At 42.9% G+C, this 13,251-nt stretch overlaps 1 protein-coding gene across 2 annotated transcripts in view; it reads right to left on the reverse strand.

The window, feature by feature from the left end:
* Positions 1-6: 6 nt before the first annotated feature.
* LOC145344083 (protein FAM118A-like) overlaps positions 7-13,251 on the reverse strand; it is a 91,325-nt gene continuing 78,080 nt past the window's right edge. The window contains exon 11 of one of the 2 annotated variants that reach the window (XM_080190890.1): positions 7-1,305. In XM_080190890.1, coding sequence (XP_080047016.1) covers positions 1,283-1,305 — 23 coding nt within the window. In that variant the 3' untranslated portion in view covers positions 7-1,282. The remainder of the gene's footprint in view (positions 1,306-13,251) is intronic. The other variant, XR_013886837.1, reaches the window with a different exon arrangement.

Here is a 13,251-nt window from a genome sequence, read left to right on the forward strand (position 1 = left end):
ATTGGGTTTAACCCTGGGTGAATTGACAACAGCTGTCAAGGACTAACATTTAACAGTGGCCATATTTTACATGCCACAATCCAATTTCTCTTAATGGAAATCACTAATCAGCAAACATTTTGGATTTTGTGTAAATCAATCATTCAAACATTTGCTTTGAAAGTGAAGTATACACCATACCAAGCAATATATGTGAAATTAATTAAAAATGCAGCTCTACACATTACCAATTCATGAACTGCAATTCCATTCTAATTATTGTTAATTACAGTTATACTGCAAGAAGTACAGTAGCCAACATGTGCAGAAAGTATCAGTAACCAGAAAATTTAGTTTTGTGATCTGATTGAGGATGAATATCAGCCAGGACAAGAGGGATAACTCCCTTGCTTTTCTTCAAAATAGTGCCATCAGATCCTTTACATCCACAGTAGATGGGGCTTGGTATAACTTCTGATCCAGGAGACAGCACTCCCTCAGTTCTGAATATAGAGCATCAACTTTGATTTTTTTGTACTCAAGCCCTGGAGCGGGACTTGAACTCGGAACATACAGTTTAGAAAAAGAGTAGTCTGTCATTTCTTTCCTCCAGAAAATACATACTTGAATTACATTTGTGTATACTGTTAAAAAGTTCTGCATTCATAGAATAAGCAAGACCATACTAAAGGCCTGGTATTTTTTTAAACTTTTATGCACAACTTACAACCTTACACTTTATACTCTGACAAACAGAACAGAATTGTATGCCAGATTTCTTCTTCACATTCACTCCATTCTGCAAGCAATCAGAATATACAATTCAAATAGAGCAAGCTGCCTCTTTTCCACCTACTGATTGTAACCATTGCTCTAGCCTGAGAATGCTAAATTTCCCTCAATTATTCCATATTTCATTGAATAGATAATTTTCAGTGAAGAACAAAGCATCCAACATTTATACAACTAAAATAGTTATTTTAGTAAAAACATAAAAATCAACAAATATGTGCTGAATCTGGATGTTTTCTCACCAAGTCCCACTTGGTAAAACAGTAGCAAATGTCCAAACTTTGTTTCCCGAGGCACCACAATAAATAGTTAAGTCCATGAAGGCAGGAGAGCCACTGATTTGCATTTAATGGTTGTAACAACTGTTCAACAGTTACAAAGTACTGTTCTTATTCTATGAAGTTACAAAATCAACTTGTGCTGATAGGAATAAAGGTTTTCAGTCCCTTTTCAATACATCCAACATGGAGTGGGATATGGCACTTTGGTGAAGGTACTTTATTTGAACAATTTATGTTCCTCCAAAATCTGTATCTGTAATGAAATTTAAATTAAAACATTTATTCCTTCAATCTGAATACTTTTCACTGTATCCCAATACATGTGACAATAATAAATCAAATCAAACTTTTGTTCAGTCCTCCTGAATCTCATATTCTCCATCTCACTCAAGATTCTAGTTTTTAAATTTTATTGTTCTTGCAGTTGGGTTCGCTTTCATTTGTCAAATCCATTTTACTATTTATTTCTTTAGTTACAGAATCTTTTTCAAGCTTCCTCAATATCTCAGTTGGTAAGCTCATCAAGTGGTTTGTTAATAAGCTGCACCGACCAATAAGGTTCAGATTTAATCCATGGTGTCAAAGTGTAATTGAAGTCATGGCCCAGATGTTCCGAGTTGGATCGCCTATTTCTGAACTTGATCAGACCTAAATATAATGCATACTTACCTTCCCCTGATTTTTTAGAGCAATTTTCTGATGGAAGATCTTGCAAAACTCATCCAATGCCGGAAATGTCAGTAACAGCAGTAGAAAGAATCCCCGCAGAAGCTATAACCCTTTTTACAGAACTAGCTGCCATATTCTGTTAAGTCATATTTTAAATATTCCGAAGTTCCTTTGAAAAGCTACAGAGACAAGCTAAGTGAGTATGGGGATGCAGAGTGGGTGAGCAAGTACTTCATGGTATAGAGTGGATAAAGGGTAGGATGGGAACAATGGTGTGGCTGATCAGGGAGTAACGGGTGTTGGGGGCTGGTCAGGTCAGGTTGGGGGGGGGGTATGATGTCAGATGGTGGTGACTAGTCATGTCAGAGGGAGCTGGAGTTGGTGAGGGGAGGGGGTCAGTATAACAGTCATGGAGATCAGTGTGAGCTAATGGGGGGGGTGGTCAGTCCTTTGGTTATCTTGGTATTAGCCTAGGTTTTAATTTAACATTTCCTGTGCAACTAACCACATAGATAAGTCAGAGCTATCCAAAATCTCTGATCAAATTCAGCATTGAAGATTTTTTCGGAGAGTCCTGGGTAGCAAGGGAATTACCCATTAAAAGTTCAAGTTGCCCAGACAATTCCCACAGTCACTGTGCTGGGACTTCCCAGGGGATCCCATAGCATTTCTTGGGGGATACATCAGGTCTCCAATTATCTAGAATCAGAAAATCAATATAGCAAGAAAAGCTAGCTATGAAGTCTGTGAACTTTACACCAGTTTTCTCACCTGAACCAACACACTGCATTTTTGGGAAAATTCCACCCAACATTCCATTTGCCTATTGCTGCATATTTGCAGCTGAATATTTATTGTGATTCACGTACAAGGATATCAAGATCTCTGCAATGTAGTATTCTGCAAACTTTCTCCTTTTAAATAATATTCAACTTTTCTATTTTTCTGCCAAAGTGGACAACCTCACATTTTTCCATATGAAACACTGCTAATTTTTTTGCTTACTCATTTAACCTAGCTATAAAAGTTTGCAGACTTGTATCCTCCCCACAACTTTCTTTCCTACACCAATAAATTTGACTACAGTGGTTTCTTCATCCAAGTCAGATCATAAGTAGTTGAAGCCACAATTCTGATTCCTGTGGCATTTCCCCATTATCAAGTTGAAAATGACCCAGCAGTTAGACCCATGTTAACATACAAACTGCAATACCATGAGCTCTAATCTAGTGCAGTAACCATTTATGAAGCACCTTATCAAATGCCTTTTGAAAATCCAAATAAACTACATCTGCTAGTCCTACTTTATCCAAACTGATCACTGCATGTTCAAAGAACTCTCATCAATTTGTTAAACATTTTTTTCTTCCACAAAACCAAACTGACACTGCATTATGATTTTCTAAACGTTTTGGTGTTACTTTCTCGGGGATAAACAAACAAACAAACAAACAGGTCCTTCGGCTGTCCAAGCCTGTGCTGAACATGATGCCTGCCTAAACTAAAACGTATGCACTTATGGAGTTCATATCCTTCCATTACCATCCTAATCATTTAGTTGTCCCTTAAATGCTGCTATCGTTTCTGCAACCATCACCTCCCTGGGCAGCACATTTCAGATATTCACCGCCTTCTGTGCAAAAAAAAACTTGCCTTGCACATCTTCTCTAAACTTTTCACCACGCACCTTAAGCCTATGTCCCCAAGTACCTGACTTTTTCTGCCCTAGGAAAGAGCATCTGATTATCCACTCTGTCCATGCCACTCAAAATCTTGTAAACCTCTATCAGGTCACCCCTCAACCTCCATTGTTCCATGAGAACAAACTGAGTTTATCCAACCTCTCCTCATAGCTAATACCCTCCAGACCAGGCAACATCCTGGTAAACCGCTTCTATACTCTCTCCAAACCATCCACATCCTTCTGCTAATGAGGTGACCAGAACTGTACACATTATTCTAAATGAGGCCTAAGAAAGGTTCTGTACAGCTACAGCATGATCTGCAAATTTTTATACTCAATGCCCCAATTGACGAAGGCAAGCATGCTACATGCCTTCTTGACTACTTTATCCACCTGCATTGCCACTTTCAGTGATCAGTGGACATGTACGCCCAGACCTCTCTGCCTGTCAATACTTCTACGAGTTCTACCATTGACTGTATAATTCCTACATACATTGGACCTTTCAAAATACAAATTTCACATCTAGCTGGATTAATTGGCTGAGTGAGTGGGCGAGGCCCTGGCAGATGGAGTATAACGTTAGCAAATGTGAGGTTATCCACTTTGGTAGAAATAATAGTAGGAGGGATTATTATTTAATAATAGCTGCAGCATGCTACAGTACAGAGGGACCTGGGGGGTCCTTGTGCACGAATCACAAAAACCCAGTCTGCAGGTGATCAAGAAGGTGAATGGAATGTTGGCCTTTATAGCGAGGGGGATAGAATATAAAAACAGGAGGTCTTGCTGCAACTGTATAGGGTACTGGTGAGGCCACAACTGGAGTGATGTGTGCAGTTTTGGTCACCGCATTTGCGAAAGGATATATTGGCCTTGGAGGGAGTGCAGAGAAGGTTCACTAGGCTGATACGGAGATGAGGGGGTTAGCCTATAAAGAGAGATTGAATAGACTGGGTCTGTACTCATTAGAGTTTAAAAGGTTGAAGGGGGATCTTATAGAGACATGATAATGAAGGGGATAGGTAGGGAGGTAGAGAGATTCTTCCCGCTTAGAAAGGATAGCAGAGCTAGAGGGCACAGCCTCAAAATAAGTGTGGGGGGGGCAGTTTAGATCAGAGTTGAGGAGGAACTTCTTCACTCAAAGGGTGGTAAGTCTCTGGAATTCCCTGCCCATTGAAGTGGTGGAGGCTACCTCGCTGAATATATTTAAGTCACGGGTAGGTAGATTTCTGATAGACAAGGGAATTAAGGGTTATGGGGAGAAAGCAGGAAAGTGGAACTGATCCACTTCAGATCAGCCATGATCTTATTGAATGGTGGGGCAGGCTTGAAGGGCTAGATTGCCTACTCCTGCTCCTATTTCTTATGTTTCTTAAACTCCATTTGCCATTTCTCTGCCCAAGTTTCTGCTCTATATCTTGCTGTATCCTCTGACATTCCTCTTCACTATCCACTATTCCACCAATTTTTGTGTCATCTGTGAACTTACTAATCAGACCAGGTACATTTTCCTCTAAATCATTTATATGTACAAACAACATTTACAAACAACAAAGGTCCCAGGACTGATCCCTGTGGAACACCACTAGTAACAACCTGCCATTCGAAAAAGCACTCATCAACTGCTACCCCCTGTACTCTCTGCCTAAGCCAGTTCTATATCCACCTTGCCAGCTCTCCTCTGATCTCATGTGACTTCACCTTTCATACCAGTCTACCATGATGTACCTTTTCAAAGGCTTTACTGGTCCATGTATTCAACATCCATTGCCTTTCCCTTATCTATCATCTTCATCACTTCCTTGAAAAACTTGATAAAGTTACTGAGGCACAACCTCCCCTTCACAAAACCATGCTATCACTAATAAGTCCACTTGTTTCCAAATGTAAGTAAATCCTGTCCTTTCCAATTATTTCCCTAACACTGACGTAAGGCAAACCAGCCTATAATTTCTGGGATTATCCCTGCAGTCCTTCGTAAACAATGGAAAAACACTGGCTATCCTCCAGTCCTCTGGTTCGTCACCTGTAGCAAATGAGGATATAAAGATTTCTGTTAAGGCCCAGCAATTTCCACCCTTGTCCCCCCCAGTATTCTGGGGTAGATCCCATCTCAGCCTTAGGGACTTGTCTACTTTAAAACCTTTTAAAACGCCCAGTACCTCCTACTTTTGATATCGACATGATCCAGAATATCTACACACCATACCCTAGAGTGATGTACATATTTTAACATGATGTGTTTTAACATTTCTTAATGACAGATGTTCAGCTTAATAGCCAATAATTTCCTGTTTTTCTCCCTCCTTTCTTGAACAGGGTTGTTATGTTTGCAGTTATCCAACATACTGAGGATTTCCTATCTATGGTTGCAATTCACCCAAATTGGCTTGAAGTGGGAAAACCAGGAAGTTTCCCACTGGCTTTAGCAATGTTCAGCAGGCCCCTAGTCTATACTAATTGGTCAGCCCATCCTTCATGGGAATTCTGCAGATTTTCTGGCTCCAGCAGCACCTGATTCGCTGGAGTCAGGAATCAGCACTCAGACCTAACAAGCAGAAGCAGGATTTGAGTGCTCCCTGCAGCAGCCAACCTCATTTCAGCCAGCAATGTGACTGCCAGAAGAGTTGCCCCTCGATTTTTGGATGCTGACACCAAAATTTGACACAACAGTCCTGTACCATTCAGGGAGTTGCCAGCTACTCCTTGGTCTGAAAAGCTGAAATCCTCACAATCCCTCCCCTATGAGGTGGCAGTAGGTGCAATATTGGGAGTTTGCAGTAGGCTCTGTTGCCTTTCTAGGTTTCCCTGGGAGCCCGAGGGGATGTGTGGGAGGGTTCCCTCAATGCGCCTTCTTGTCTGAGCTGTGGCAACTATTTGCATGGTGCAGATGTTAATTCTGTGCAGGCAAATGGCTCTTTCTGAAGAATCTGTTGTGTTGCCAAAGTGTGCTTTTGCAGTGCTGAGTGATACAGCCAACATTTATAATAAGAGACTTGTGAAAAAGCACTCTTGACTTCCAAGAAAGGTCTGAGATTATCAATGTTATCCAATGGGATAAGGATGTAGCCAAAGTAACAAACTGCAGGGCAGAAGGAAAGCGCATAAACCTTCATGAAGCACTGACCAATTGTATCACCAATGAAGTTTTTGATGTGACATGGACCATTCGCCAACACATCTTTCCACTGCTGTGAGGGAATCTAATCATGGTGTACAATAACCTCAACGATTCCCGCCCTCATCCATCGTGGGTCTGTCAATGAAAGGAGTTCCAAGAGGTGTGGCAACAGTTTGGGTTGGTTCAGGCTTGAATGTGTCAGAGAGAGCCCTACTGAGACAAACATTCCCTGTGATTGAGAGGAGCTCAGAGACGGCTGCCAACAGCATGCCGTCGTGAAATGAACCAAGGGCTAGGACGGTGAGTGGTTTCCAGATGGCCCACCAAGATTATCCCCTATCTTCCAGCATGAACTCTCCCCTTCCCCCAGTTAAGATGTACAACTCCCCTATGTACTGGACAATACCTAAAGAATGAGCACTTACCTTTGTTCCCCTCTGATTGCATGGTGCCAATGCCCTGCTTTTCAATAGTATCAAAGCATGCCCACATGACTTCCAGCTGGGGAGACGGGTTGCATTGTGCGAGTCCACTGAATTGTAATTCCAGCCCGCTAATGATATTACAATGAGCAGTTTTACATAATCAACAGGTTCCCACCTGGTCTGGGAGGGAACCGGATTGGGGCAGGTGGAATGAGCCAAGTGAACGGCAATGGGTTTGATGCTCGTTGGGAATCCTGATTTAGCCCCAACACCCATTCAGCCGGATGCTGGGATGCCCACCAGTAGCTAATGGAGCTGGTGAACTGCTCCCTATGAAGCTACTTCTTTTAGGACCCCAGGATGCAGGCCATCAGGGGACATTTCAGCCTCAAGTCCCACTAGAGATGTGGTTGCAAGGTGACTATTTTTCACTACTATACTGATCCTATGATGCCACCCTACCTCCTTTCCTCTCTCCTGGCCTTCAGAAATGTCAGGTATCCTTGAATATTCAAGGCACAGCCATGGTCACCTTACAACCACACCTTTGTAATATCTATCGTATTACACTTATTTCAATTTGTGCTATCAATCCAACCATCTTGTTATGAATATTACATGCATTCAGATAAAGGGCCTTTAAATCTGTATTTTTACCATTTTTCCTATTAGCATTTATTAACAGGGAGTTTGAGCTTAAGAGCCGTGGGGTCAAGCTGCAACTATACAGGACCTTGGTGAGACCACATTTGGAATATTGTGTGCAGTTCTGGTCACCTCACTATAAGAAGGATGTGGAAGCATTGGAGATTTATCAGGATGCTGCCTGATGCATGCCGGATCATCGACATGGATGACATCATCACACGTGAGAATACCATCCACCAGGTACATGGTAAATACTCTTGCAATTTGGCCAACGTTGTCTACCTGATACGTTGCAAGAAAGGATGTCCCGAAGCATGGTACATTGGGGAGACCATGCAGATGCTACGACAATGGATGAATGAACATCGCTCGACAATCACCAGGCAAGACTGTTCCCTTCCTGTTGGCGAACACTTCAGTGGTCACGGGCATTCAGCCTCTGACCTTCGGGTAAGCATTCTCCAAGGCGGCCTTCACGACACACGACAGCGCAGAGTCGCTGAGCAGAGACTGATAGCCAAGTTCTGCACACATGAGGACGGTCTCAACAGGGATCTTGGGTTCATGTCGCACTATCTGTAACCCCCGTGACTTGCCTGGGTTTGCAAAACCTCACACTGTACTGTCCGGAGACAATACACATCTCTTTAACCTGTCATCAGTGCTCCTTCCACTCACATTGTTGGCCACTTTAAGACTTGAACAGCAGGTTAGGTTTAAAGATTTGCATTCTAATCAGTAATCTGTAAACTGTCTGTGCTTTATACGCTCTGTCTGAGGCCAGAACACTCCATTCACCTGACGAAGGGACTAACCCTGAAAGCTAGTGAATGTACTATCAAATAAATCGGTTGGACTTAAACCTGGTGTTGTCAGACTTTTTACTGTATCCTGTGTGGTCAGCCATTTCTTTGATAACACAACTAAATGATGCAGGACTGCTGAGTTTTGATCTGATCCACTGATCATGGGATTGCTTTTCTTTGGCTATAACTTGCTGCTTTAACTGTTTAGCATGCATATAGTCTTGTGCAACAGCTTTACCAGGTTAGCATCTTATTTTCAGGTATACTTGATGTTGCTCCTCACTGCTCATTGAACCAGGGTTGGTTCCCTGACTTGATAATAAAGGTAAATTGAGAAATAGGCAGACCATGTGATTACAGATTGTGGAGAGATACAATTTTTCTGCTCCTGATGCTCCAAAGCACCACACACAGTTTTAAATCGACCTCTCCACTCTCTCCTAACCATCAACTGCTTGACCGACATATGGCACCTAATAAGCAGAATTTGCCTCCAATTAAATATTAAGACTAAAGTCATTTCCTTCAGTCTCTATAGCAAACACCATTCCTTAGCAATTGACTATCTTCCTGGAAACTGCCCAAGGCTGAACCAAACTGTTCACAACCTTGGTATCTTATTTGTCTCCAGGATACACTTCTGACCTCATATCCACACAATCAGCAAAATTGTCCATTTCCACCTACAAAACATTGCCAAATGCCATCCTACTTCAACTCATCTGCTCCTGAAACCATCATCCTTGCTTACGTTATTCCTAAACTTGAATAATCTGATGAAAGCCTGCTGGCCTTCCACATTCTATCCTCCATAAACAAGTCATCCAAAATCTGCTGCCAAGTACCATTCACCCATCAACCCTTGTGCTCATGATCTGTATCAGTTCTGTGTTGTGCCAAGCCTTAATTTTAAAACTCACATCCTTGTTGGCAACTCCTTCCATGGCCTTCCTTATCTCTGTTGTCTGTTCCAGCCTCACAGCCCTCAAAGATATTTATGTTGGTCTACTTCTGGTCTCTTTAGTATCCCCAACTCCAATTACTCCACCCCACTAGTAGCTAAGCCTTCAACTACGAAGGTTGTAAGCTCTGTACATCCTTACTTAAACCTTCTCACCTCTCTATCCATCTTTCAGGTGCTCTCAAAACTTATCGCTTTGATCAAATGGTTGATCATCAACCCAAATATCTAAGGAGTGGCACAGTAGCACAGTCGTTGACACTGCTGCCTTATAGTGCCAGGGACCTGGGTTTGATTCCCAGCTTGGGTCACTGTCTGTGCGCAGTCTGCATGTTCTCCCTGTATCTGCCTGGGTTTCCTCTGAGTGCTGTTGTTTCCTCCCACAGTCCGAAAGATGTGCTGGACAGGTGCATTGGCCATGCTAAGTTCTCCCTCAATGTATCTGAACAGATGCCGGAGTATAGTGTTAATGTAAGCTTACTTGTGACTAATACATTAACTTTACATTAAATGTTTTACAACACTGTGAAATGCCTCAAGACCTTTTAATATACTTACATTGGGTTGTGTGGCATTACCACTGTGCTACATAGGATCAACTTTGAACAGATCTAGAAACTCAAGACTGGACACCAATGGCTTTAGGCCATCGGCAACATTGTATCCAACTACAATTTGGAACTTCATGGCCAGCAAATCCCTCACTCTACTATTACCACCAAGTCAGGGGATCAACCCTGGTTCAACGAGAAGTGCAGGAAGGCATGCCACGAGCAACAATGCCTAAAAATAAGGCATTTATCTGGTGAAGCTACATTACAGGACTACTTGCATGCCAAACAGTAAAAGTAACTAGTACTAGACAGAGCTAACCACAACCAATGGATCAGATTGAAGGTCTGCAGTCCTGCCAGATCCGTTCGTGAATAGTGGTGGATAATTAAACAAGGAGGAAATTCCATAAATATCCCTATCCTCAATGACGGAGGAGCCCAGCACATTTGTGCAAAAGATAAGACATCTGCAACAATCTTCAGCCAGAAATGTCTATTGGATGATCCATCTCAGCCACCTCTGGAGGTCTCCAGTATCATAAATGTCAGTCTTCAGCCAATTTGATATCAAGAAATAAGAACATAAGAAATAGGAGCAGGAGTAGGCCATCTAGCCCTTCGAGCCTGCCCCGCCATTCAGTAAGATCATGGCTGATCTGAAGTGGCTCAGTTCCACTTTCCCGCTTTCTCCCCATAACCCTTAATTCCCTTGCCTACCAGAAACCTATCTACCCGTGTCTTAAATATATTTAGCAAGGTAGCCTCCACCACATCAACGGGCAGAGAATTCCAGAGTTTCACCACCCTTTGAGTGAAGAAGTTCCTCCTCAACTCCATTCTAAACTGCCCCCCCACCCTTATCTTGAGGCTGTGCCCACTAGTCCTGCTGTCCTTTCTGAGCGGGAAGAATCTCTCTACCTCTACCCTATCCATCCCCTTCATTATCTTATACATCTCTATAAGATCCCCCCTCATCCTTCTAAACTCCAACAAGTACAAACCCAGTCTATTCAGCCTCTCTTCATAGTCCAACCCCCTCATCTCTGGTATCAGCCTAGTGAACCTCCTCTGCACTCCCTTGCGCAAGTGCGGTGACCAAAACTGCACACAGTACTCCAGCTGCGGCCTCACCAGTGCCCTGTACAGTTGCAGCAAGACCTCCCTGCTTTTATATTCAATCCCCCTCGCTATAAAGGCCAGCATCCCATTTGCCTTCCTGATCACCTGCTGCACCTGCAGGCTGGGTTTTTGCGACTCATGCACAAGGACCCCCAGGTCCCTCTGCACCGTAGCATGCTGCAGCTTTTCGCCCTTTAAATAGTAATCCCTCCTATTATTCCTGCCGAAGTGCATAACCTGACACTTGCTAACATTGTACTCCATCTGACAGGTCCTCGCCCACTCGCTTAGCCTATCTAGATCCCTCTGCAGACTTTCCACACCCTCCGCACAATTTGCTTTTCCACTTATCTTCGTGTCATCAGCAAATTTTGACACCCTGCACTCAGCCCCCTCCTCCAGATCATCTATATAAATGGTAAATAGTTGAGGCCCCAGCACCGATCCCTGGGGCATTCCACTAGTCACCAACCGCCAATCAGAATAGCACCCATTGATACCAACTCTCTGCCTCCTATTAGGCAACCAATCCTCTATCCACGCTAACAGCTTACCGTCAACTCCATGCCCGCTAACCTTCTGAAGCAACCTCTTGTGCGGCACCTTATCAAACGCCTTCTGAAAATCTAGAAACACCACATCCACCAGTTCTCCTCTACCGCACTAGTCACATCCTCACAGAATTCCAATAAATTCGTCAGACACGACTTCCCCTTAACGAATCCGTGCTGCATCTGCTCTATCAAACAATTCTTCTCAAGGTGCCTTGCTATTTCTTCTTTGATTACAGAATCAAGCATTTTTCCCATAACAGACGTGAAACTAACCGACCTATAATTCCCTGCCTTTTGCCTGCTACCCTTTTTAAACAGCGGCATAACATTAGCCATTTTCCAATCTTCGGGCACTTCCCCGGAATCCAGCGAGGTTTGGTAAATAATCACTAAGGCATCTACTATCACCTCTGCCATTTCCTTCAGAACCCTGGGATACATTCCATCCGGTCCTGGGGACTTGTCCACCATCGGTCTCGCTAGTCGATCAAGCACTACCTCCCTTGTGACAGTGATCACATTCAGGCCCTCAACTCCTACCATCCTTCTATCTTTAATACCCAGCAAACTATTCGCGTCCTCCTCCGTGAAGACCGAGGCAAAAAACTTATTTAAGGCCTCAGCCATTTCCTCATCCCCCACCACTAAATCCCCCCTCTCATCCTCTAAGGGTCCAACATTCACCCTAGCCAGCTTCCTCCTCTTTATATATTTACAAAAACTCTTACTATCCTTTTTTATATTTAGTGCTGGTTTAGCTTCATAGTCTATCCTTCCTTTCTTTATCATCTTCTTCGTCAATCTTTGTTGATTTTTAAACCTCTTCCAATCTTCTACTCGCCCACTATTTTAAGCCACTCTAAACGCATCAGCTTTTAATTTAATACTTTCCTTTAATTCCATCGATAACCACAGCTGATTATCCCTTCTCCTACGATCCTTCTTTACCATCGGAATAAATTTCTGCTGAGCACCGAAAAAGATCTCCTTAAAGATCCTCCACTGTTCCTCAGCAGTCCTACTGACCAATCTGCGCCCCCAATCTACATTTGCCAATTCCTCTCTCATCCTATTGTACTCCCCTCTGTTCAAATAGAGGACACAGGTCTGGGACCCTACTTTCTCATCCTCCATCTGCATCAAAAACTCAACCATACAATGATCGCTCTTCCCAAGAGGATCCCTCACAACAAAGTCCCTAATTCTACCTGCCTCGTTACACAATGGTTGAAGGCACTGGGTACTGCAAAGTCTATGAGCTCTGACATCATTCCAGCAGTAGTACTGTAGGGTTGTGCTCCAGAACTTAACATGTCCCTAGCCAAGCTGTTCCAGTACAGCTAACAACATTGGTATCTACCCAACAACACAGAAAGTTGCCTAAGTATGTTGCGTGATGACACTGTGCTATCCTGATATATTTTATGTTTAAGATTGGGTTTCTTTAAGAAGAAGTGTAAGAGTCGATTTGTCTAGTAAACATGCAGCAGATGCTAAAAATGCAGGCTAATAACTGATGTTAGCTAGAATTGTGTTACTTTTTGGAGTAAACAACCTTTTGTTTATTTAGGTTCTCCTCGGATTTTAGACTAGGTATGCAGAGTCGTACATTCGTAGAAAATAGAAGCAGGAGTAAGCCATTCAGCCATTCAAGC

The sequence above is a fragment of the Carcharhinus amblyrhynchos genome, chromosome 6, assembly GCF_965287045.1.
Source record: "Carcharhinus amblyrhynchos chromosome 6, sCarAmb.v2.hapA, whole genome shotgun sequence".
NCBI classification, from domain to species: domain Eukaryota; kingdom Metazoa; phylum Chordata; class Chondrichthyes; order Carcharhiniformes; family Carcharhinidae; genus Carcharhinus; species Carcharhinus amblyrhynchos.